The 25,105-nt window shown below is 51.7% G+C and overlaps 9 protein-coding genes across 9 annotated transcripts; 6 read left to right on the top strand and 3 right to left on the bottom strand.

Moving 5' to 3' along the window:
- Positions 1 to 5,242: 5,242 nt before the first annotated feature.
- On the bottom strand, positions 5,243 to 6,187 carry POX_d04866 (Catechol 1,2-dioxygenase; the record flags this gene model as incomplete). Its single annotated transcript, XM_050113724.1, has 1 exon — positions 5,243 to 6,187. The coding sequence occupies one exon, from the start codon at positions 6,185 to 6,187 to the stop codon at positions 5,243 to 5,245; it is 945 nt and encodes a 314-aa protein (XP_049968675.1).
- A 1,104-nt stretch (positions 6,188 to 7,291) lies between these two features.
- On the top strand, positions 7,292 to 8,674 carry POX_d04865 (Carboxy-cis,cis-muconate cyclase; the record flags this gene model as incomplete). Its single annotated transcript, XM_050113723.1, has 2 exons — positions 7,292 to 7,670; positions 7,845 to 8,674. 2 exons carry the CDS (start codon positions 7,292 to 7,294, stop codon positions 8,672 to 8,674), a joined length of 1,209 nt encoding a protein of 402 aa, XP_049968674.1.
- A 106-nt stretch (positions 8,675 to 8,780) lies between these two features.
- On the bottom strand, positions 8,781 to 9,005 carry POX_d04864 (uncharacterized protein; the record flags this gene model as incomplete). The annotated part of the gene is made up of 1 exon (XM_050113722.1): positions 8,781 to 9,005. One exon carries the CDS (start codon positions 9,003 to 9,005, stop codon positions 8,781 to 8,783), a length of 225 nt encoding a protein of 74 aa, XP_049968673.1.
- Positions 9,006 to 9,211: 206 nt separating this feature from the next.
- On the top strand, positions 9,212 to 10,873 carry POX_d04863 (uncharacterized protein; the record flags this gene model as incomplete). Its single annotated transcript, XM_050113721.1, has 1 exon — positions 9,212 to 10,873. The coding sequence occupies one exon, from the start codon at positions 9,212 to 9,214 to the stop codon at positions 10,871 to 10,873; it is 1,662 nt and encodes a 553-aa protein (XP_049968672.1).
- A 342-nt stretch (positions 10,874 to 11,215) lies between these two features.
- Positions 11,216 to 12,662, top strand: POX_d04862 (Serine/threonine-protein phosphatase ppe1; the record flags this gene model as incomplete). Its single annotated transcript, XM_050113720.1, has 4 exons — positions 11,216 to 11,369; positions 11,416 to 11,863; positions 11,961 to 12,292; positions 12,373 to 12,662. 4 exons carry the CDS (start codon positions 11,216 to 11,218, stop codon positions 12,660 to 12,662), a joined length of 1,224 nt encoding a protein of 407 aa, XP_049968671.1.
- Positions 12,663 to 14,540: 1,878 nt separating this feature from the next.
- Positions 14,541 to 15,544, top strand: POX_d04861 (uncharacterized protein; the record flags this gene model as incomplete). Its single annotated transcript, XM_050113719.1, has 2 exons — positions 14,541 to 14,573; positions 14,684 to 15,544. 2 exons carry the CDS (start codon positions 14,541 to 14,543, stop codon positions 15,542 to 15,544), a joined length of 894 nt encoding a protein of 297 aa, XP_049968670.1.
- Positions 15,545 to 15,911: 367 nt separating this feature from the next.
- Positions 15,912 to 18,349, bottom strand: POX_d04860 (S-adenosyl-L-methionine-dependent tRNA 4-demethylwyosine synthase; the record flags this gene model as incomplete). Its single annotated transcript, XM_050113718.1, has 2 exons — positions 15,912 to 18,253; positions 18,322 to 18,349. The coding sequence occupies 2 exons, from the start codon at positions 18,347 to 18,349 to the stop codon at positions 15,912 to 15,914; spliced, it is 2,370 nt and encodes a 789-aa protein (XP_049968669.1).
- Positions 18,350 to 19,442: 1,093 nt separating this feature from the next.
- POX_d04859 (putative dipeptidase) lies at positions 19,443 to 20,956 on the top strand (the record flags this gene model as incomplete). The annotated part of the gene is made up of 3 exons (XM_050113717.1): positions 19,443 to 19,686; positions 19,761 to 19,973; positions 20,049 to 20,956. 3 exons carry the CDS (start codon positions 19,443 to 19,445, stop codon positions 20,954 to 20,956), a joined length of 1,365 nt encoding a protein of 454 aa, XP_049968668.1.
- Positions 20,957 to 21,872: 916 nt separating this feature from the next.
- On the top strand, positions 21,873 to 23,786 carry POX_d04858 (uncharacterized protein; the record flags this gene model as incomplete). The annotated part of the gene is made up of 3 exons (XM_050113716.1): positions 21,873 to 22,126; positions 22,216 to 23,147; positions 23,215 to 23,786. The coding sequence occupies 3 exons, from the start codon at positions 21,873 to 21,875 to the stop codon at positions 23,784 to 23,786; spliced, it is 1,758 nt and encodes a 585-aa protein (XP_049968667.1).
- Positions 23,787 to 25,105: the final 1,319 nt, after the last annotated feature.

The following is a 25,105-nucleotide window of genomic DNA, read 5'->3' as shown; positions in this document are numbered from 1 at the left end:
AGGGAGGGTACCTGAAGCGTCTATCTCTTCGCTTTGCTGTTCTCCAACTTAGAGTTACTCTGGGGCCAATTCGCCCCTTTTTTCCCTTCGCTCTTCAATGCTTCACCTAATCACTGGACTGGCGTCCAGGTTGTGTACACACTGGAGCATCATACATACTGTGCTTCCACATTTTACTACTCCTTCAGCCACTTACCAAGGGTCCCTTGCAGCAGTTTTCCACCACTTACGCAGGTACCCTGAGGATTAGCTTCCTCCCCGATTTTTCACGCACGAATGATTTCCCTCTCCAGAATATTATACCTACGGTCGTGCGGGCTGCTGACCTTTCTGGAACCTTGCCATGTACACGATGTGGTAGGTACCAGTACCGGAGAGACATTCGAGACAATACCATATGGTCATGCTACCAGCGTATCCATAATGATCTAGACCTTGGGATCTACAATCTTCGATCGCAAAGCCAGGCACTTTTCCCCAAGTCTACCAAAATCTAGCACTCGTCCGAAACTCTGCATATGATTCTCAAATGGCAAAGGTCCCGTTAAGCACCACCGTTTTTTCCTAATTAAATGTATTTTTACTTAACTTGTTTTTTTTTCTCTACTTCCGTTTTGAATTTTCGGGGGGGGGGGGGGGGGGAGGGGGGGAGTGGTTCTTATACATTTCTTTTCTTTTTCTTTTTTGTGTTCTTTTTGGTTCTGTCTTCCCCCTTTCTGTATCCGCGGGGTTGAAACCCGTTTGTGGATCCGCTATGATTCTCCACTCTTTTCGCATCTTGTCTCCAACTTTGTGTTTTTTTCTCTTTCATTTTTTTGTGGAGTGGTGGAGGAGCTTCCGAGGTCCCCAGTACGAACCACGGAAAAGGTCTTCTACATCTTGGCCCCGTGCAAGCCACCAGAGAGCAACTTGTAGAATCTTGTGCCTCGGAAGTACCTGGATTCAAACAGGTACATGTGGATTGGGCAAATTCCCTATCAAATTTTGCACTAGTTGCACTTTTTGGAGATTGTGCAGAAACACCCGCAATACGGAGAAATCTCCGCGGGAATGGATGGAGTGCAGGATCTCTTTAGTCAATAAAACCATCGTGGTCATTCTATTTCATTCTCACCTCCAACTTCCCAGCACCTACGAGATACACTCGAGTGATGAATTGGAACATCTACTGTATTCAAGCACAACAAGAAGAGTGAATACCAAACGAGTCGTGCGCGACCAATCATGTACAGTCCCCTGACGCTTAACCAGTTTCGGCATATTAGGCAGAGAGCGCCGTGGTACTTTTGGGACCAAGGTCATAATGCACAAAACGGTGCGCTGAACGGTGTACACATGGCTAATCAATTTACGGCGATAATTCTCCATTAAGCTTGCTGTCCTAGACAAAGGTTGGAATCTCATGACACGGCGACCAAAAAGAAGAATGGCTAAGCATTGATGGAGGGGGTCATGTCTTGAAACACCATCCTGAGACGGTGGCGGTGGAGTTCCTGAGCGGCCCCGGACACGGTCAACATGAAGCGAATAGTATTACTGTAAAAGTCCTGTTCGACTGCGCCGATTCGAATCAATCGGGGCACTTTGGTTTCAATGTGTCTGTTGACAATTGCTGTTGCACTATAGTAGTACGTACTAAAGCGATGAGAAACAGACTGCACGAGGATGCATCTCCTCAAGGAGCCCGATCAAGCGCTAGCCATTGCACGATACAGGTTCTCTTTCCTTCGCAATCCCGATCTGATTTCCTGTCTGGGGACCGAATCGGCCCCTCGCATCAGCTTGTATAAGGAACGGGGGGCCCTTACTAGACGCTAGTATCCATTTTTTTTTTCATTTGGTTGACCCAATTGAGTGCGCGCGTATCCCTCATTCCCCCCTCCTCCTCCCCTCAACTTGGAGATGAAGGTCAAGGTCACGGGGTCCACAATATCGACCACGTTGGCCAAAAAGGGTCATGTTCCGAGGCGGGTCCCGTCAGTCTAACTCTACAGAGTTTGAACTACAACTGAGACGAACTTCCTGAAGCGAAAAAATACTACTGCCTGCCACCTGCCAATTACATCAATTCGACTATTTTTTTTGGTTCTCCAGTAATTTCCTAGATTATGGATTGTCACTTGCTGAGCAGACCATCCCGCAAATCTCATAATGTAAGCCTCGCATCAACGGGGGGGCGTCAAGAGCTCCATCTCACATCAACGTTGAAACATGAAGCACTGGGTGTTTCAACCCCGGCGTACAAGCTTTCCGAAATCATCCAACCCCTCTTCTTTTTTCCCAACGCGTAAAGACAAGGTCTACCGTCGACCTGCAATCTCGTGGACTGTGCGTTTCCCCGACTCTGTTCCGTACCATGCTTCTTGGCAATGACGATCCGGAGCATGCCTATTCGGACTTGACCAGACCGCTGTTTCCGGCGTTTTCCAATAGCTTCGATAAAGAGAACGATCGCTTCATGATTAAATCTCGGCACATTTAGTAATTAATAGGATCAAGATTCCATGACTAGGTGTCGTTCTAGATTCATGCATTCAAGTGGGCACTGACAGGGGACCTTCCATGTGAGCCTGTGTAGCAGAATGGCCGGGTACCTCTTGATTTGAACATCTCCGTTATAGATCCTTTGTTTTCCCTTCATGCTAAATTAGACAGTGGCATGATTTCTGTAACCTATTTAGCCTGTTTCTCTTTTTTCTGCTTTTTTTTGTTTCTCTCCTTTTTTCGATCTCGAAATCAAGTAATTTCCTCACCGCGCGCGAGAAGTAAGCAGGACGCAGTATATGCCCTACTGCAGGGAAGTATGCGTTCAATGGATTAATTGGACACTTTGACATTCCGTCTGGTGTCACAACACTTGTTTCAGGATACTTGACAGGAATAACTTCAAATTATGTACTTGGAGGTTATACCTATCGCCTTCAGTATGGCTGGGTAGTGATGCTGCTACACGAAGAGAAAGGGCTCGAGTGGAATTCCGCGTTACAGATTGAGAACATCCAATCGGACGACATGAATCTGACCCAGATCACCACCTGCTTCCATCTCCGCGGACGATGGCAATTCTCCTATTCTACAAGGACTTTTGGACTCGGAAACACGGCAACAAAATTGCTCACGTATTGGTGACACCCATCATGGACCCGTCACACTAATATATTGTGCTATTTCAGCAATTCAACACATGAAAGAAACCAGAAAACGCCAAGTCAGAGAGTAATTCTTGCAAACAGACCGGATTTTTTTTTTCCATGTTCAATGTGATCGGGCATTTACCTAGAACACCTGTACGGCCAATTCATGGTCAAACACTTTCAATTATGAGCACATAGGCACTGATATAGTCAGATGAGCAATATTCCTCGAGCTCCTTCATCCATGATACTGTCAACTCTTTCTCGCCACTTTCCAGTCAACATTTTCTACTCGAGTCATCCGAAGTGATCAAATGATCGATCCAAGGTGCTTTACTTGCAACATCTCTCAACCGATCATTTCAAAAGTGATAGGGTAGATGCTTCAGTAGTCATTCAGTACGCATGTCCCAAGTATGTACTCATATCCTGATTTTCGAGACAAATCGCCCCCCTCTATAACCCCTCGGCCCATACATTTTCACAAGTCATAAAGTGATATGCAGATTGCGGATGGAGATGAAGTAGCATGCAGTACTATCTTGCAAGATTCATTTTCAAATCTATAGGTTCAACTTGATAAGCCCGGGCACTTGGTCAGGGTTAGACCTCTCTCAAACAAATGCATCAGTATATCGGGGTGACAGAAAAAACAGACTAGAGTCTCCCCTCTATGTTCAGATTTAAAATCCTATGCTAGATGTTATATTACTTTTGCAGCACGAGATTTCCAAGAGATTAAGAAGACAGTGACAGTAAGTCACAGCATCATGTCTGAGGAAATGGATGGATAGAGGGCGACATTCTTGCTTCAAATGTCTATTCATCATTCTCTATGGATGGCCATCTGTATGCATTTCCCGACCAAAGTGCAGACAGAACCAGGGCGGAATCGGCACTGCGGGCGCATGGCAAGCAACTTGCAGCCGGGTGAAGGGAGAGCCGATCGGCCGGATATGACTTTAGCCGCGTATGTGCCGAATTGAGAGGGGAGGATATTCGAGGGTCCGACACGGGCACGTGATATGGTGACGTATCGATCAGTCGAGTAGTACATTAGGGTTCATCAATATTGGGGCGGGGGGGGGGGGGGGGGGGGGGGGGGGGGGGGAGAGTGAGGTGTTTGTTACGATTGTGGAGATGGGATGAAAATTAATTTTTTATATGGAACCGATGGTTTTGAGGGGGTGGGGGAAATGATGCTGCAGAAAGTGTCTCAAATGAAAGGGATTCGTAGGTTTGATTCTGTGGTATAGCTCAGGAGCTGGCGATCCCCTACAGATAAGGGTACGGCTTCATTCTCAGGATCTGGAGTTTTTAAAAGAATCATGGAACACTCCTTCAGACTATTCTGCAGTGAGCCTGCTCTCAAGATAGGGTTGAAGACACTCCGATATTGTCCTCGTCATGGAAGGGTAGGGTTTGACCAAACATTGGCTGATCCAGCGAGTATGGAACAAACCCTAATGTCTCCCTTAGAGAGCCATGAAAAATTCTGGGCAGTTGATGAATTTTGAGATGATGAGAAATACTTATGGACAATAGACTTGATGAGATCGTTTCAAGATTCTTGTGGTTTGCTTGGGATAGCTAGGTAGGTAGCATGCGAGTTGATTTTACCCTGTATGACGGCGACTTGGAAGGGACTGGGCGCTTTGAGTATCACAGTATCCAGTATCTATGCGGGCTACTACCTCATTCATTAGGGGGAAAAATAAAATGGTAGAAAACTTTATTTTATATACATCAGCACGTTCGACTTCGTCACCTCAATGTACATCAAACCCATATCAGAGTTATCACACATGGATCCAAAACGGCAAGAAAAACCCGTAACCGGGTGATTGCAAAAGTCTCGACCAAAACAAAATCTCCCAGACATGGAGGAAAGAAAAGAGAAACTCGCTAAATCCAATCCACAAATGCAATCCGCGACGTGATGCAGACTCATCTGACATCTGGTCAAAAAAAAAGAGAGAGAGAGAAAAGAGGGGGAATGCAAATCGCAGGGTCAATCGGCCCCCGAGTATATTGTCGTTCGACGTATCAAAGCTTCATTGATCTCCCTCAAGATGACACCGGCACTGCTTCTTCAGCACGCTTCTCGCTTACAGCTTGTTAGCGCCCATGGAACGCTCAAAGGAGGACTTGGGAGGCTCCGAGTTGGGGTGGGGGTGGTGCTTCTTCTGCGCCATGCGAACATTGTACTCCAGGTCCAATTCCGCCTTGGGATCGTCGGTCTTGGGCTTAAAGTCCACCACAAGATCGTCTTTGACGGCAAAGACAGAGTCAATCTCCAAGTGGGGATCGGTGCTGGGGTAGATCTGATTGATGACGGTGGCATATTCCGGGTGAGTGATCATCAGATGAATATGGGCAGGACGCATGGGCGAACGGTCCATCAAGTTCAAGAGCACACCGGCGGGACCATCGGTGGGCAGAGAGTAGGCCGTGGGGTGGTAGCAGTACCAGTAGAACTCGCCGTTGGCGTTGGAGCGGAACTTGCCCCGGAGGTTGTTCTCACTCTGCTCGGGGTCCTGGAAGTCGTACTTGGCATTGGCGGAGGCTTGCCAGATGTCGAGGACGGCGCCCGCGATGGGCTTGCCGGTCTCCATATCGGTCAGACGACCGTGCATATAGGTGACTCGGCCGTTGGGGAGTGGGTCCTGGATGATGCTGTCACCCAAAGCGCGGAAGGGCGCATTGGGGGACCAGAAGGGTCCCAAGATGACGTTGGAGGTTGGAGACAGGCCCTGTTCGGTGACGATCTTGTTGGCGATCTCATCCACGAGCGATTCCAGACCGATCACATCGCAGATTCGATGACCCTCGTTCCGAATGGGGGTGCTGATGGCTCCAATGGAGTTGATGAATTCCACACCCGTCATCCATTCGGCAGGGGTCAATTCAACTTCACGGGCAAAGTCGTGGATGTGGCGAATCAACGATCCGAGGATGACGCGCGCCCGCTCGGGGGTCTTGGGACCCATGGCATTGACCACTTGGTCGGTGAAAGTAGGGTCGAAGCGGCTGTTGGTGGTAGAGGAAGACATTGTGTCTGTGTGTTGTGTTGTCTCTTGATAATCTTGCAAAAAAACCGTGGCTTATTTGACTCGACTCCGGCAGTATAGTTACTGTGGACGAAGGTTGACAAATTTGGTGCGGTCGCAAAGTGTAGAGCGGATGCAGGTGTATAGATCCGGGTGAACTCCAGAATGCGGGGGAGAAGTGTCTGGCCGTGTGGAAATGAGGAGGAAGGAGGCGGAAGAAAGACTGGGGTAAGGAAGGGAAATAGAATGTTGCAAAGGACGAGCCCAGGGTTTTATAATCGGCTGGTCGGCCCTCAAGAGCCATGCTTGAACCCGAGAACATCATCGTCTCGACTACCGAGTCTCACCCTCGTGGTCTCGTCAACCCCGGTTTTTCCCCATCTCCATTTCCCGAACGCATCGGAGTCGTGTGGCGGCAAGTCTGCACGCCTCCGGGGAGAAGCAACTGGCGAGTCTGGCCGGCAGGCGGCCATTTCGGCAGCCGCACCCCCACATAACAGCCGAAGGGTCAACGTGACGAGCCACGTGCCTGTGGTAGAGTCGACGGCTTTCGACACTCTCGCATCCTCTCATCAATGCAGAATGAAGGGGTATCTTATCTACACACGCGATGAGCTATACAATGATTGTATGGTTCATCATTGCATTGCTTGTGAATCCATCACTTGTATTTTGGCCAGGTTACTAATGTATGTAGGCCTCATCTAGGTAGGCTGGATACTGGTTCCGATAGTAGACCCAAACGTTTATCCCTAACTTTTGAATTCGAATTGAACCCCAATTCTCACTGCTAAATTGTGAGATCTTGGTCTATCCTGGGTCAATGGAATCCCATTATCCAGTACCTTTCCATTCCGGAAGAGAGATCGAGGATGACACCGGCGGCTCTGCGTGCTGCACACAGTGCCGCCTCTCGCTGCCGGTGCCTGAGTGCAGGAATGCGGGGATCCACCACAACTGCCTGGGGGCGACAAAACACCCCACCCGATTGGGCCATGCTCCCCGCACGCCCGTCCTGTCGCCTGCATGCACCGGATATATTCTGTTTCCTCCGCACGGGAGTCTGAAGTCTCAAGGTTGACGAGATTCAAAGTCGGCTTGCATCGTATGATCCGCCCAGTGCGCAATTGGACAATAGGAGTTATCCCTCCTTCGACCTCGATATCGACCTGGACTAACGTCTCTGTCCCTTCTCGTCGCCCGCGGTTCTTCACGACCTCGGCCAACTTCGCCATGAAGCACCATTTGATGGTCGGCACGTGGACCGCCCCCGGTCGCATCTACACCGTGCAATTCGACGATGAGGCGCTCACGCTGGAATTGGTCAAGAAGACCGACATTCCCGAAGCTGAGCCCATCTCCTGGATGACCTTTTCTCATGATAAGAAGACTATCTATGGCGCAGCAATGAAGAAATGGAATAGCTTCGCGGTCAAGAGCCCAACGGAGATTGTACACCAAGTGTCGCATCCCGTCGCAGGACACCGTACGTATCTGCATCTCCCCCTCCATTACCCGTAAACATGATCTCCAGAGCTGCGACGAGGTCAATTGAGGTCTAGAAATAGGAAGAAAGAGGGGGGAAAATCTTGCCAGTCATTTCATATTCTCCATGTCACTCATGATGACAACGGACAGGCTAACTGCTCCGTGACTCTAGCTCTTGCTGCCAGCGCCGATACCAACACCCGAGCCATCTTTGTGCTCGCCGCACATCAACCCCCTTACAATGTGTACGGCAACCCCTTCTACAAATACGCAGGATACGGCAATGTCTTCTCGGTGACCTCGGACGGTGCTCTCGATTCCAACGTGCAGAACTACGAATATGACCCCAACACGGGCATCCACGGCATGGTCTTCGATCCGACCGAGACATACTTGTACTCGGCCGACTTGCAAGCCAATCAGATCTGGACGCATATCAAGGACGCCGAGACGGGCCAACTCACACTCCTCGACTGTCTCGAGGCGCCGGACCCGGGAGATCATCCGCGCTGGGTCGAAATGCACCCCAGTGGAAAATATCTCTACGCGCTCATGGAAGCAGGCAACCGTCTGGCCGTGTACGTGATCGACGAGCGCACCCATAAGCCCGTTTTCACGCACATCACCTATCCCCTTCTCCCGCCGGGGTTGCCCCCGCGCAACAAGTACCGCGGCGACGTGACCTTTACCACCCAGAGCGGCGAGTATCTCTTCGCGACGACTCGGTCCAACCACTTCGACGTGACTGGGTACATCACGGCGTTCAAGCTGGGACCCTCGGGCGAAATTCTGCGCCAACTCTTTATCAATCCGACTTCTACCAGTGGGGGCCACTCTAATGCGGTCAGCCCGTGCGATTTCAGTGACGAGTGGTTGGCCCTGTGTGATGATCAATTAGGCTTTGTGGAAATGTACCGCTGGCGAGACGAGAAGCTGGCTCGTGTGGCCCGTGTGGACATTCCCGAGCAAGGATTCGGCATGAATGCTATCTGGTATGACTAAATGTAATGAGATGATGACGGGATGAATGCGCTTGGATCAATTGATGTGAGATCATGTAGAAAGTTGGCAAACAGCCGTTTCACGACTTAAGACAGTCAAAGCGTAATCATGAAGAATCCTTGAATTCCAGTCCGTCCTGGTCCCTTCCGGAGTGCTCCCACTTGACCAATCGCCCAACTGGCGAACCAATGCGGGGGGAAAAGAGGGCCTCCACTTCGGCAGTTCCCATCGGCGCGGACTGGCTCTCTTCCGGCTGAGGGGCAGTGCCGAGATGCACTTCCACCAGGACGAATATACGACGGGATGGGGTTTCCAAAGAGGCAGTCGTCATATGCGATAACGAGAGGCACCACACGGCGGAACCTTTGGGCACGGCAATGATTAAATCGGGTTGAAACGTTCTTCACTTCCTCTCTTCCTTTGCTCACTGACTTCCTCGTCCCTATACCTGTAACCTCTCAAACCTCTGTCGTCGTGCCTCTGTAGAGAACGAAGTAAAGCTACTACTTTGCTCGGGCCAAATCCACAGCTGCCACCATGCCGACTCCTGGACTACTCTACGTGACGATGCAGCCGCAGGGCGCACTGCCCGAGGCGCAATTCCACGATTGGTACAACATCGAACATGGTCCCTTGCGGTTACGTCTACCCTTCATCACCAATGGCTTCCGCTTCCGCGCGACCGACGGCGAGAAACCCGAGTATGTTGCGCTCTACGATATCACCGATATGGCCGAGTTGACCCGCAAGACCTACTTGGACCTGCGCACCGATCTGATCAAAACGGAGCGGGAAAAAGCCACCATGGCCCAGATCGACGTGGGTCGGTTGCTCTACGATCTGGTCTATGAGCAGAGCTCGTCAAACTTCCGCCCGCTCGAGACCCAGGCCGACACCGACCCCGAGACCCGCGGAAGTGTTCTTGTCGCCGTGACCACCTCCACCCACCCAGATCCTGAGTCGCAGGCAGAGTATGATCGCTGGTGTCGCGAGGAACATTTTGACATGCTCTCGCGCGTGCCGGGCTGGCGCCGCAGCCGACTGTTTGTGACTTCATCGATCGATCCCCAGACGCCTCGTCACTCACTCGCTCTCCATGAATACTCTCCTCAAAATGGACTAGGGGGAGACGTCCACAAGGCCGCCATGAGCACCGCTTGGCGTGATAAGCTCCAGGAGACCGTGGTGGCCTCCAAAAAGCGCCGCGTCTATCAATGGTACTACACCTTCGGTCCTGCCCCGCGGGAATTATCGTCCCTGGCATCGCCAGATTGCAAGGGCCCGTGGTCGTCCAACGACGGCAAGACTCGCACATTCCCGTCCGCGACCCGGCCAGCCGTGGAATCCTTCATCACCACCAAGGACGGTGTGGAGATTCCTTATCGGTTAGAAGGAAGCACCGACCCGAATGCTCCTCTGGTTGTGCTCAGCAATTCCATCCTGGTGGATTGGAGCATTTGGGATCGATTCGTGGACGCGTTCCTCGCGCGAGAGCAGAATCAGCGCTATCGCGTGGTGCGCTATCTGACTCGCGGTCGCCGTTCTGCTAGCGGCGAGCAACCCGTCACCGTGGACCTCCTTGCCTCAGACATCGCCGATCTGCTCGAGGCATTGCGTGTGCCACCCAAGGCTGCTCGGTTGATAGGCGTCAGTCTAGGTGGTGTTACCGTGCTCAACACCTCCCTCCTCTACCCCGAGCGTGTGGCCGCGTTCATCGCTTGTGATACCAACTCCTCTGCTCCCGAGTCGAATCGGAAAGCCTGGGCCGACCGCGTTGCCATGTCGGAGCAAGAAGGGTCAACGAACCCAGAGACAAACGAGCCCATCGTTGGAGAGCAGCTAGCAGAAGTCACGACTCGACGCTGGTTCGTACCCGAGTCTTATGAGACCCAGCCAGAGGTCCTCGCTCCAGTCAAGGAGGCAGTCCGCACCAACAGTCTGAAGGGATTTGCGCACAGTGTCAATGCTTTGTGCGCATATGATATTCGCGACCGCATGGCCTCGGCCACTGTGCCTGGGTTGTTCGTCGCCGGGGCCAATGATGGAGTGCTTCCCCAGACCATGCAAAAGATGGCAGCCGACCTGAAGGGAGGCGCTGAGCTGAAAATCATTGACAAGGCAGGTCACCTGCCAATGGTAGAACAGCCCGAAGCATTTGCAGATGTGGTGACCGACTTTTTGGGCAAGATTGATGGATAAGCATTGATAAATGGGGGTTAGACGAAAGAGTGATACTATGAATTCAGCAAGATCATAGAATTCATAGATCATCAAAGATTCATTTTGAGTCTTTTTTTTCTAGATATCCATAGGCATTCGAATATATGTGCTGGCGCTGTCATCGAGGCAAAATCCGTACGTCGCCAAATCCCTATTGAAAATGTGGCGGCTGTCAAATGGCCTGCAGGGTCAGCTGGCCAGGTCATTCCAGGCCCGCTGCGGCAGTCGAAGACCGCCAGCCGCGCAGTTCCTCTTCCTTCTGGGCGCCCCCGCTATCCTCTCCACCATCTTTCCTCTACGTTGCTTTCCACTTGTCTCGCCATGACCGACAGTAAGGTCCCTCAACCGGGACCCGCCAAGTTGAAGCGCAATGCTGGCCCTGACGAGTGGCTGGAGGCCGCCAAGGACTGCAAGTATCTCTCCGAGGCTCATATGAAGCAACTGTGTGAAATGGTCAAGGAGTTTATGATGGAAGGTAAGCGAGATTGTTGGAACCCTCTTGATTTTGCTTTTGACTACAGAAACTGATCAGTCTTGCGTTCCCTCGTCAAAAGAGTCCAACATTCAACCTGTATCCACCCCCGTCACGATCTGCGGTGATATCCACGGCCAATTTTACGACCTGCTCGAACTCTTCCGCGTGTCGGGCGGCATGCCTGATGGCTCTGCGCTGGACGCTCCCAAATCCTCCTCCTCCGTTATCACATCGGCCGATATCGAGCCACCCACCACTATCACCGATCCAAAGCTCCGGAAGAAGTTGCGTGGGCCTAGTGCCAAGGTCAAGGCAGACGGGGATGAGGAGACCGGAGAAGACACTGAAGGAAATGCCGCTTCGCACAGCCGCTCCAACAGCCAAACATCGGCCGATTTGCAGCTCAAGAGCAACTTTGTGTTCTTGGGTGATTATGTTGATCGCGGATATTTCAGTCTGGAGACTCTAACGCTATTACTCTGTCTGAAGGCCAAGTGAGTTGTCATTGGGATGGCCCCTGTGTCCTCTTCGAAAAGGGAAGAGTGAAGATGATGGGACATCAGCTGATCTTTCGACCAACTTGCACCTCAGGTACCCCGACCGAGTGACGTTAGTCCGCGGTAACCACGAGTCACGCCAGATCACACAAGTCTACGGTTTCTACGAGGAATGTTTTCAAAAGTACGGCAGCGCCTCGGTGTGGAAGGCTTGTTGCCAGGTCTTCGATTTCATGACGCTGGGCGCCATCATCGACGGCAAGGTGCTCTGTGTTCACGGTGGACTCAGTCCCGAAATCCGAACGCTGGACCAAGTGCGGGTTGTTGCCCGTGCGCAGGAGATTCCTCACGAGGGTGCCTTTTGTGATTTGGTCTGGTCCGATCCCGACGACGTGGAGACGTGGGCAGTGAGCCCCCGTGGTGCAGGTGAGCCTTTTGAGATTTTGGGCCAACTTTTTCCCTTGCTTGCGAAGTGGCGACATGGCTAATTCATTCGGTGCCTTTAGGTTGGCTCTTTGGCGATCGCGTGGCGGACGAATTCTGCCACGTCAACGATCTCACCCTGATTGCACGCGCCCATCAACTGGTGAACGAGGGTTACAAATACCACTTCAATAATCAGAATGTGGTGACTGTGTGGAGTGCCCCCAATTATTGTTATCGCTGCGGCAACTTGGCCTCGGTGTGCGAGATTGGGGAGGACTTGAAACCCTCCTTCAAACTGTTCAGTGCTGTGAGCGATGATCAACGACACATGCCCGCCTCGCGGCCGGGCCGCAGCGAATATTTCTTGTAAGATGATTTGCGAGCTTTTGCACGGGCGCCGGCGTTGGGTGTCTTCTTTTTACGGTTGTGGGGTAATTCGCGAAATCATGTTTCCACTGGTAGAGGATCAGATGCAAGGATGAAAGACTCATGAGCATTATATAATGATTGATCTGAGAGACGAATCCAGCCGATGTATGAGCTGAGCCAACCGGCTCAGGTTTGTCAACGATTCCACAGTCAGATTTAACGTCTCTTCGGCTTACATTGGCGGATGTGTCTGAGCCTCGATTCCTTGATACACTCCATCGGATGCTCTTTCTGTAGAGGAGCCGTCCAGCAAGCCACGCGCAGGGCTCTTCGATAGAAAACGCTCACTCGACCTCACACGACATTTAGGTTCGGCGGAGGGTGCAAGGCGTCTCGAATGGGGATCGTAGCTCAAGGATCTACTTGCAGCAGCTTCATCAATATCTGAGCTCGACTGCAGGCAGTCCGACCGCATTGTTTGTCCGACAGGCTATGTTTATGAGCTGACAAATACCTACATGAAAGACGGCCCGCTAATGGTTGCCTGCCCGTAAAAAGGCATGGCTGACGATTCCCCATTCCCATCTGGGGATTGAGTCGCAACCATCCAGCATGTGAGGCTGTCCGATCCATGGACTCTGCTTTATAGACTGCATGTGATGAAATCCGCTCGCGGAATCACAGAACGGGAATCGATCATGAAACCATGGAACCGGATGATTAAATACAGTACATCAACCTTCAACCTAGTCACGAGGATCGAATAGAATCTGAACTGCGATGCTGGTCTAAGAGGGGTCTCGACTCGGCAAGTACAATTCATCACACATTGATGACGATTTGATCTGTGATTGAGGTAGAGAATCATTGAGGATGAGAAGCCGGGACCACTGCCGTGGACGTGAGCTTCTTACATCTACTAAGCATATGAGAAAGTTGATGTATGTATGTGTTCAGTGCAACCATTGCCGTCTAACTCGGTGGAGTTAGGTACTCCAGGGATTGATGGGTATATTGCAATCTTTGGATTCTCTATGGATTTACTCCACGAAAACGATGTATTGACATGCCGAATCAAGGGCCGAGCAATATTTCAAATCAGTTGACTGCATGATATCTTGGAGTGATCGACTCTTATTTCCTCCCCCCCCCCCCTCAAATATAGGCGAGGGAGGAGAAATCTCCCCTCGAATCAGCAACACCCCTGGGTTCAATTGCGCCATAGATGACGGGGACAGAGACAGATTTATAATCTTTCGCGTCCACGGACGCAGCTGAAGCCCGTTCTTTGACTAAGCTTCGGCGTTTCGGGAAGACGGAACTGGGGTTGTGGTCGCGAGAAGCAGATGGAATCAGATGATGAATTCTTTCCATCAAGAGTCCGAGCTCTTGAAAATGGATTTACTAGGGTGACTATCTGGACCTTGGCTTGCCTCAGGTGGTCCATACTTAGTACCACTGCGGTCAATTCCGTCGTGCTCTGTAAGCCATATGGACTCTGGAGGTTGGAATCGGGGAGAATCCGACAGGCACTCCACATCACAATCTAATCTCGATATCTTTCATCATCATCGATGTGTGCGGTCATCAGTGCCTCCCGGCCAACCAGGTCGATTTCAAACCCCCACCTACCTTGGGTACCTCTGGAAGGTCGGAGCTGGTATAAAACGCCTCTAGATATCTCGAACCACTCGACACTGATTTCTCAATAACCAGCTTCTCTCATCCGTTTGACCAGTGTCAAATCACCAATCTTTTACAACCGACTCGATACATTGAACTCGCGTCCACTCTTACTGTCACTTGATTGCGTGTTTGGAAACGTACCTCAATTTTTGTACATACGCTAAAACGGAGACCATCTCATACTATCTTAAACATGTCTGAGATCACTCGTGTCGCAGTCGCTGGTGTAAGTTTCACTACCATCGATAGGCTCCCCACCCTTTTCTCTCTTCCCCCGCTACCGAGGGAGCTTCTCCCCCCCCGCGGCGCGAGAAATGTGTTCTAAATCAGTTACAGGCCACCGGCAATATCGGACCTGCAATTGTGACTCAACTCCTCGATGCCGGCTTCCAAGTGACCGTCCTGAGCCGTTCCGAATCCACTCCGGTTGACTCTCGCGCTCAAATCCAAAAAGTCGACTACACCTCCAAGGACTCACTCGTCGCGGCCCTCAAGGGCCAACAAGCCCTGGTAAACAGTGTGCCCGTACAAGGTGGTCTGCTCGATACTCACTGGCGCATTCTCGACGCGGCCCATGCAGCCGGTATCCAACGATACATTCCGTCCGAGTTTGGCTGCGATGGAGACAACAAGCACGCGGCCTCGCTGACGGTCTTTGCCGACAAGTCCAAGATTGCCGAGAAATTGCGGGAGATTTCCGAGCAGGATCCCGGTTTCACCTACACCCGAGTGTACACGGGTATGTTCCTGGATTGGGCCATGGAAAAGAACTTCGTCATCAACTGGTCGAGTTCGTCGACGGAGATCTATGACGGGGGCGATGTGCCTTTTAGTAGTACCACTCTTGCGGGCGTGGGCAAAGCCATCGCCGGGGTTCTCAAGAAGCCTGAACAGACCAAGAATCGCTCGGTCCGGGTCTCCGAGGCCACGGTCACTCAGAACCAGCTGTTGAAGCTGTCGGGGGTGGCGGACAGGATCCAGAGAGTCGATCTGAAGACGGAGGATCTTTCGAAACGGGCCGAGGAGGCGTTGAAGCAATCCCCGCCGGATTTTGTGACCTTTGCCGTTAGTCAGATCTTGTACGCGGTCTTTACGAGCAAATTTGGTACTCACTTTGACGAGACGGATAATGAGCTTTTGGGCCTTGGGACCTATTCGGAGCAGGATCTGATTACCCTGCTTAAGAAATATGTCTAGTCCGATGGAGATTGCATCTTGTTTCATTTCATCTACAGGGCTATCCAATCCACTGTCATCACATTCCATTCCCGGAATAACGCGTATATGCTGACCTTTTGGGGCCCACCCAACTTGGAGTCTTTACTGCATCACCGTATCTGAACCTGTGCTCAATCGCAATGATGGTAGGGCGAAAAGCGAGTGATCTTTAATCATAGTGCTGCATTCTTTCTTTTTAGTCTTGAAACATCTATAAAATTTGTTACGCTAGGCACTTCCATGCTGTGACCCCTATCGTTAGTTCAAGAAGATGTTTTGTCTTTTTTTTTCCGAATTCGTTCGAGACCTGAGAATCGCAATCAATCGATAGGTCGGCGGCTCCCACTCAAAGAGATCCTTGCACCATCTCCGCTCCTAGAATCTCGCGAGCTTTTCGGGCTCGCGAATCGGCATCACGGCCCTTTCGGAAAACGCGTTCATCATCTGGGTTAAAGCCGCCACGGCCCCAAAGAGCCCACTCCTCGGTTTCACGCATGTAATCCTCCGGGGCAAAGGAAGTGCCGTCCGCCTTCTCCTTCTCCAGCAATTCAAAGAATCGATCATAGTCAATGCGGGTGTGCCATTTGCCGTTCACGCGGAATCGCTCCGAGGCCAGCAACACGCAGCAACTATGAGCATGTTCGGCGGCAATCCCGTATTCCAAACCACGCCGTTGAAGCTCCTCGTTCAACGCAACGACAAAGGCCGAGACCTCTTCGTAAAAAGGGACGTTTTTCATCGTCAACCCGGCGCCGGCGCTGGTGCTCGTTCCACAGAATGTAACACCCTTGATCTCGATCAAACCGGGCAAAGCCTTCTCGACAAGATTGGCGTATCCGATGACCTCATCCTCCACATTGAACCCCTTGACGAGGGTCAGCCGGAAGACGGTCCGCTGGATGTGACGTTTCTCACGGAGGATGTCGAGGCAGCGTTGGAATCGCTCCCAAAAATCACGGTGCAAGGGTCGATCGATTTTGCGGAGACTCTCCCGGTTGCTTGCATCGATGGAAACATACAGTTGAGTCACTCGGTTCAAGGCCTGTAATTGATCTGGGTGCTGCGCATTGCAGACGAGGAAACTGGAAATTCGCTCCTGATGCAACATGTCCAAGAAACGATTGATGTGGGGATAGAAGATCGGCTCGCCGACCAGACTCAGGGCACAATGACGAATCTGCATCGCTTCGGCAAATCGTTCGGCACGGACACCGGGGACTCCTTTCAACATCTTGATCTTCTTGTAATGACCTTCTTTGACCCCTGCGAAGATCAGCTCGGGCGAGTCCACCTTCCATCGCCACGTGGTGCCCACCGGATTGGTGCCATGCCGCCAGCAAAAGATGCACTTGTTGCTACACGAGAGCGATGGCGTGGCTTCCATACAAAGATGTGATCTGATACCGTAGAACGAGTATTTGTAACAAGAGCCTCGCCCCCGCAGCGCAGACTTGGTCCATCGGCAAATCTTGACGCCCGAGTGCGAGCCAACGATTGTGTAGCCTTGTTTAGTCAGGGCAGTGTAAGTCGGAGATGTCTTGGGGACCATTTCCTTGGCCTGTGGTTCCGTGATCACGGCTGGACCGGCTGTAGTAAAGTCGACGGGGATTGGAGCCGCCGATTGTCCATTGATTCTGATGTCCTCCAGATCCACCATGGTCGATCCGCTTTTCTTCTTGGATTTTACCACGTAGGATTCGTCGTTCATGTCTTCGAGATATTCCACATCCTCTTCGTCGCTTTCAACGGCGTCACCACTGCCAGGCACACCTTCTCCGAGCCCCCCCGTCTCCAGCATCTCCATGATCGTCTCCTGTAGCCCCTGCGACCATTCCTTCAACGATCTTTCGGCATCACTCTTGACATCGCCCATTCCCAACGGATACGCTCGCTTGCGACCGGTCAACTTTGCCATCCAGCGGTCGACTTCCTTTGCCTGTGAGCAGAAGCCTTCCTCCTCGGTCGGCCATTCCTCCTTGTCACCAAACCCAAAGACTGAGTATCCCGCCAATTGGGACAAAGGCGCAGTATCGATTCGGAAGTCATTGTGAATTTCATCCAGATGACCGAGAAGAGTATTGAGGACGGTGTCAATGTTGTAGGTCGGAATCAAGATGCAATAGAGATACCGAGTTCCGGGAGATGTCGAAGGGGGTTTTGGAGCGGCAGCAAAGTAGTCCTCAAAGTCAATGTAAGAGATGTCGTGGATCTGTGGAGGCAGCAGACCCCCCTCACGGTCAATGAGGCTGGCGTGTGCCTGCGCCGACACGCGCAATTCCTCCAGTAGGAGATTGGCGTAGCGTTCCGTCGTTGTCGTCAAAGAAGCGAAGAAAATAACGGGCTGGATGAAGAACGGATGGGTCTCCTGGATGATCGCACGGCGGCCGGTTACGGTCTTGGCCGGTCTTTTGCCCTGCACGCGCTTTGGACCCGAGCTGGCTTTCGTTGTGTCGGTCCGGGCCGCATCGACATTGTTGAGAGTTGGTTGTGGGGGTGGGGTTCCAGCCGACACCTTGGACGTTGACGAGATCTCCAGAGATTTGTTGCGGGGCGAAGATGGGATCGAGGCCGAGGCAGTTGTCTTTGATCGTGACAGGTACACACGACGATACATCCGCACGCTCACGAGGAATAGAGCGAGCACCACAAGGATCGTTAGGCGCCAGCTATGCCATATGGCCAGGAGACCTGGGTGCAGAAGGCTCAGTCACCATTGTTCGTCAAATGAGTGTAGGTAAATTGGGGAAACTTGTTACCCTTCGAACTGGACAGCATTTCCGCCATGATGGCTGGAGGAGGAGGATGAGAGACTGCCGAGTCCTTCAATGAACGAAGCAGGACACCTCTTGTGTACCAAATTGGCAGTCCACTCTCACGATGAAGCCAAATTGTGACCAGAAAAGTGTGGAACAGAATAAGACAGCATCTCAGGTTGAGGTGCTTTTGAGGAGAAAATGGGGGGCAGTGGAACAAAGTGGGACTGTGGGCCAAGCGACACTTTCAGCGGGGAAGGCCCGAGAGCACATTTTGTACCGGTGCGACTCTTCGAATGCATGTGCTGGAGGCAGTCCACTAGAAATGCATGTAGTCTGTGGACACCAGTTCCAGTCATTGACGGGGATAAAAGACCATAGATGAGATGAGTTCCTGGCCAGCCTCATGAGGGACATTGCAATTTACATTTCATCACAAAGCTTATCCAGCAGATGATGCGGAATGGTTGAATAGTTGGAGTAATCATGCAGATAGCTATGCACGCGAATCGTATGGGGAAGAGAGCATCAATCCCGTGCTCTGTCGAGTCCATGCACTAAACTAGTGACAAAGGTTCCATTCCTCTACATGCCTTACTTTGATCCAGGGTCAACTGTGTACTCAAATTCAACGATACAAGACATGCCATCTGCTTGCTAATCTGCAGAAAGTGTAGGAAGATTGCAGGTCTTAGCCAATCGTAGACCGTTGAAAGATTCTTACAGTTTTTTGCACGCCTCAATCCGCAGGGTCTCTACTAATTTGAGACGCCGGCCAAGATGGGAAGCCTATGGTGGATTTTCCTCCATTTAATGAAAGCCTACACCTTTATTTTTCGGGTGCTTTGTGACTGCATGCATAGAGCATGGATAGAAAATACATCCGAAGGGATTCTGGCCCATATAGACTCTCCCTGAAGAATGGTCTGGTGCAGTCGTAGATACTGAGGGTGAAAACCCGCGGAATTAATCCACTTCTTGTCTTATCGCCGACAGCCCCAGAGCGGAGCTCGGCTGAGCCTCGTCCACCGTCAGCTGGTCTCGCCCCACGGTGACGACCTCAACTGAACTTCCTAGAGATCTGAATGATCTGATAGTGCCGCAAGACGGATTGACTTGTCGCCATGGACGAGAAGAAGTGCGATCAGAGCGCACATTGGGAACTGCCGCAAAACACACAAGATGGAGTAACGACCCGCTCCGCTAGAACGGTCCAGAAATCCACCTCGGCGCGAGCCTGGTTCTTCCTTCTCGGCGCTCTGCTTACCGGATGTTGGATCATCTGGTCTCCTCATCATTGTCGTCGCTCAGGCAAACTCACAATCGATGACCGAGTGAAGCGCATTTTGACCGAAACTCCTCTTATAGGTAAGATTCAACAGCGCGTCTTCGAAGAGCGAAGAGTCCAAGACGGTGATGCGTGCTGACGCTCAATGGCCCAGATGGTCACAACGACCTTCCCATTTATGTCCGATCAATTTTTCACAATCATATCAACACGCCGAACTTCACAGACGGCTTCCTAGAAGGCACTCTTCCTGGTCATGTCGATGTACCGCGTTTGCAAAAAGGCCGAGTAGGCGGCAGTTTCTGGAGTGTCTTTGTCCCATGTCCCGCGAACTGGGAGGACCTTACGGATGAGAACTACGCGTCCAGTACGTGAGAAACATATTGATCATTGCCAAACTCAATCGTCAGACACCACAAAGACTGACCACATCTGTGAGCAGGCATTCGAATGACCGTGGAGCAAGTCGATCTGATATCGCGTATTCAGAAAGCGTTCCCCAAAGTCTTGTCCCCACCACCAAATGGCACAACTGCCATGGAGGCGTTCCGACAGGGCAAGCTTATCTCACCCTACGGAATTGAGGGCCTGCACTCGATTGGTAATTCACTGGCGCATCTGCGAATGTTCTACGACCTAGGGGTTTCGTATGCCACCTTAACGCACAATTGTCACAACAAGTACGCCGACGCGGCGCTCGTGGAACAGCGGGACCACGGTGTCAAGGTGGCCACTCCCCTTTGGCATGGTGTGAGCCCCGCTGGCCAAAGACTGATCTCCGAAATGAACCGTCTCGGCATGATCGTTGACCTCGCTCACGTGAGTGCGGACACGATGCGTGATGTGCTCGGCGCCGGTAAGACCGACTGGGCGGGCAGTCGAGCTCCCATCATTTTCAGTCACAGCTCCGCCCACGCTCTTTGCCCACACCCGCGCAATGTTCCCGATGACGTCCTGGAACTCGTTCGTCAGCGAAACTCCGTCGTTATGGTGAATTTCTCCCCCGATTTCATCTCCTGTCATGCTTCAAATCGCAAGGATGGAATGCCAGAGCCCGACCCGTCGCACGCCACGCTGGAGCGGGTGGCAGATCATATCATGCATATTGGCAAAGTTGCCGGCTTTGATCATGTTGGCTTAGGTAGTGACTTTGATGGGATTGAAACGGTGCCCAAAGGTCTGGAAGACGTTTCCAAATTTCCGGACTTGATCGCAGAGTTGCTGCGGCGGGGGCTCACCGACGAGCAAGCTGCCAAGGTGGCTGGAGGCAATCTGCTTCGCGTCTGGAAAGAAGTGGACCAGGTTGCGCTGCAGATGCAGGCTGAGGGAGTGTTGCCAGAAGAGGATTAGGAGAATGTCAATGCGAACCTGAAGGGGACAGGTATTTTCGGTCGATGCGGTATTCTTCACACACTCATCTCGTCTTTACCATTACGCGATTTTCCGACCTGACAGTCATTCATCGAGTCAAGCTTTGAGATTCTCAAGCCACAACTCCCATTGACTGACAATCACGAATACTCCTTCATTCTCTCCTTCGTATGTCCGGCGTCTAACAGAGAGCATCTTTGCTCAGAATAGAAAGTCTCAGAGAGAGTACTCGTGTCTCTCATCAAAGTCCCAGTCGTGATTCATCAGTTCAGCTCGTCGTTGGCGAGCTCAAAGTTATTTGGCCGGCAGTGCACAATCGACTCATAAATAGAATTAAACTCAGCTACATAGGTACACAATGGCCCATATAGTACGTATATTTCAAGTCGATATTTTTCCAAGGTAAGGGTGGATTTGAAGCGAGCTAGAGCTGGCAGCTGGTAGGCTTATACAAATGGGCGGGAGTTCGTGTCACTCATTGAAGACGCACCTATATTTGAGAGATTGAACCGCTTTGATACCTCGGATGTATATCATAATTATATGACTATGTTCGTCAACATTGTGCACGGTGAGTCCGGTCTGCTCAGAGGTTCATGTTTGTGGACAGTCTCGTTGTCTGGATATGTTGTGAATGCCTTAATCTCAAGGCATGAACGACCCCCCACCGGCACGGACTCTCGCTCCTCCCTCTCAGAATTGACCGAACCGGCCGTGGTCATCTCCACCAAGCTTCGTTTTAAACAACCAAAGCTCCCGTTGAAAAAAAAAGACATCACAGTCTCTCAACAGCTACTCGAACTCCCCTTAGCTTATACCTCGAAAGTTCGACATATTGCCCACGGTCAGACATCATCTCTCTCCAGTGAACCCGTGCTGTTTATTCCAGCGCGCCATGACACAACCCACTGCCGCCGGCAAGGCCACTGCCGGTGTGCTTCAAATTCCTGCGACAGCTACCCAGAAGAACGGCTCGACCTCGGCAAAGAAAGCCTCCAAACCTCCCACTCCTCGCCTGAAGCTTCTCATTCGTCGTCTTCCGCCTGGGTTAACTCAAAGTGAACTCGAGACTGCGTTGGGAGATGATTGGAAAGTTGGCGCCGGGAAAGTCGACTGGCTGCAGTACAAACCTGGCAAGGTCTCAAAAGAGTGAGTCGCCCTTGCAAGCGCCCATCGCTCACAAAAACCCACATGCTTGGTAGCTTTGCTGACCAGGATGTTACTCTACTTCTACTTAGTCCCGCAAAGCCTTCTCGTCCCTCCAGAGCGTACATTCACGTAGTCGCTAATGAACACGTTGGCGCATTGTCAGACCACGTACGACAAGCATCTTTCCAGGATGCCAGCCATACTGCAAATGACCCAGTTCTCCTCGGTCCACCAGCACTAGAATTTGCGCCCTATGCGAAGACTCCGGGAAGTCGGGTGCGGAAAGACGCGCGACAAGGAACCATCGACCAGGACCCAGAGTTCATTGCCTTCCTAGAGAGCTTGACGCAGCCGATCACCAAGCCCACTCCAGTCGAGGCTGTTGAGCCCGAGGAGAAGAAAGCGACCGTGACCACTACGCCTCTTGTGCAATACATCAAGGAAAAGAAAGCAAGTAAAGCCAAGGAGAGCGCATCCTCCAAATCCTCCAAGCGCTCTGAGAAGGAATCCAAACCGGACAAAGTCCAGGCCAAAAAACTTCTTCAGCGCCCCGACAGAAAGCCTGCGTCCGGGCCATCATCGGAGGAGAAACCGAAGAGTGAGAAGGCTGGAAAAGAATCTGGCAAGACCACGAAATCCACGGCTAGTGGCCCATCTACAAAGGGAGGCAAATCAGGCTCGGCTGGGGCTGCAAAGGAAAACGCTCCTGTCGCAGGGCCCGAACGGAAGAGAGAACGCGGAAGCGTTGCAGCGGCGGCCAAGATTCTGCAACGAGATCTAGGTCTGACCCAATCATCGTCGCGGCGACGGGGAAAAGCTTCATCGAACGAGACGGGTCCTGTTAAGAATGAAGGCTCACGGGAGTCTTCAGTTCCAGCAACCGAAAGCGGCAAGAAACAGATTCTCACCAAGCCCGGGAAAAATGCCGGTGGCCACGCGACAAAGGCGAAGGATCGAGACGGTCAGGAGCCGCTCCCACAGACCGTGGGGCCTGCGACTACTGCTGCAGGCACCTGCGCCTGTCTCTACTGGAAAGGGTTCAAAATCTACCAAGTCAAAGGCCAATGCCAATGCTGGTTCGAACTCAGGCGCCACTCAAGCCTTCCTTAAGCACGCCAATGCTTCGCAGGGTGTGACCGAGGCTCTCTTAGAGACGGCATTTGCATCTTTCGGTATCGTGACCAAGGTGGAGATCGACAAAAAGAAAGGCTTTGGCTACGTGGACTTTGCAGAGCCTGCTGCCCTACAGAAAGCCATAGCGGCCAGCCCTGTTCCTGTGGCGCAGAGCCAAATTGTCGTCCTTGAGCGCAAAGCCAACCCAAGTGGCGACAAGTCACGCAAGGGAGGCGCCGCCGGTGGAAGTGGTGGGGGTGGTGGTGGTGGTCGAGGTGCAGGAGAAGCAGCTCAGCAGGCCAAGGGCGAAAAGGGCAAGGCAACTGAAGCGGCGGGTGCGAGCACTACAAATGGCGCCAATGGGTCCAACACTGGTGGCGGTGGTGGTGGAGGATCTTCACGCGGATCTCGAGGTGGACGTGGTTCGAGAAAGAAGGGTGGAAATGGAGGCGAGGGATCAAAGGCGGGCTCAAATGGTCCTCCAGCTGCGAATGCCACCGCAGCTGCTTCGTCGGCTGGCAAGGCTGGAAGCTCGAATGCGAAATGAAGAGAGACGCAAGACCAGGTCATGACAATTACGACATGTTGCAGCAGCTCTAGCTCTCAGTGATGAAAACAGACTCTATGATACCCAACAACCATACTCCAGCTATTCAATGCCCATTTTGGTTTCGTCAGCTTCTAGTACATTGACCGTAGATATTCGTTGTGACGCGTACGACACTTAATAAGGACAAAGCCGGAACGGCGCATACGCGACTGGGGAACAAATTTAGAAAGGTAAAGAGAACCAAGACTTGAATGAAGGTGCAGTATTGCATTGATTTTATGTAATCCAATAATTTCTCCCCCGCTCCACATTTGTCCATCACCCAGTCAACTCAACCCAACATCAAAGGTAAAGAAGAGAGAGATCAAAACACCTTTCAGACCTCCTCGACACCCACCAGGACCAGCCGACCGAAGTCAAGACGCCGAGACCAGGTCAAGATCATCACCACTCCCTGGACCGACACACAGACGCCGAAGCACGCGTGTCAGTCGAATCGGAAGTCCAAACGGTTTCACTTTAGGGCATCGAGGACATAGCAGTCATCAGCAAGGGTGAAGATTCTGTGGCTCGTTTAAAGAGCTTAGAAGTGGGACGTCTACTCTAAAGTGATTCTTTGAACTGTAGGGAGAAGTCAAGTCAGTAAAAGATCCAGTGACAGTTTGACATTCGCACTGTTGGGGGGTGGGAAACACATACGTAGAGTCGCTTGAAGAACAGAAATTGGATCGGGGAAAGCCTGCTACTTATACTCGTTGGCGGTGGGGCCGCTAGCCTGCTAGCAGCTAAGCGATCTGGCTCATGTTTGTTTGGTTTGGTTTGGTGAACCACAGCTTGAAGGGGCGGTCTGGGACTTGAGGCAATTGATAGGCTTGTACAGATAATTTTGCCAGCTTGACAGGTCCACTCCCGCGACCCACGGCAGAAATTTTCTGCTTCTAGGAATCAGGGTTGCCGATTGGAGTAGACTGCTTTAGTGGGGAAGGAAAAGTTTCGAGGCTCCACTATCTGCAGGGCGAGACCTCCAGCAGTTGTGGGTATCTCATCTGGCAGACCTGTGGTTTTATCCTACACGATGTAGCATCAACGGTACACACTGACGCGAACGCTACTAAATAGCCTCCACTGATTGATCGAGCGTGAGAACATTCGGGAAACTTGAATTCAGCTCTTTTGAATGACATAATGGATGTAGAAATGATGAACACCTTCCATCCAGGCATGCGTTGGTTCTACATGTAAAGGTTCTAACCCCCGACGTGTGTAGTATAAGCCCGGTGGCGTTCCAAATGAGGATTCTGTCTCCTCTTTTTCAC

This window comes from Penicillium oxalicum, chromosome IV (genome assembly GCF_001723175.1).
Source record: "Penicillium oxalicum strain HP7-1 chromosome IV, whole genome shotgun sequence".
Taxonomy (NCBI): domain Eukaryota; kingdom Fungi; phylum Ascomycota; class Eurotiomycetes; order Eurotiales; family Aspergillaceae; genus Penicillium; species Penicillium oxalicum.
This window is presented reverse-complemented; position numbering and strand designations above follow the sequence as displayed.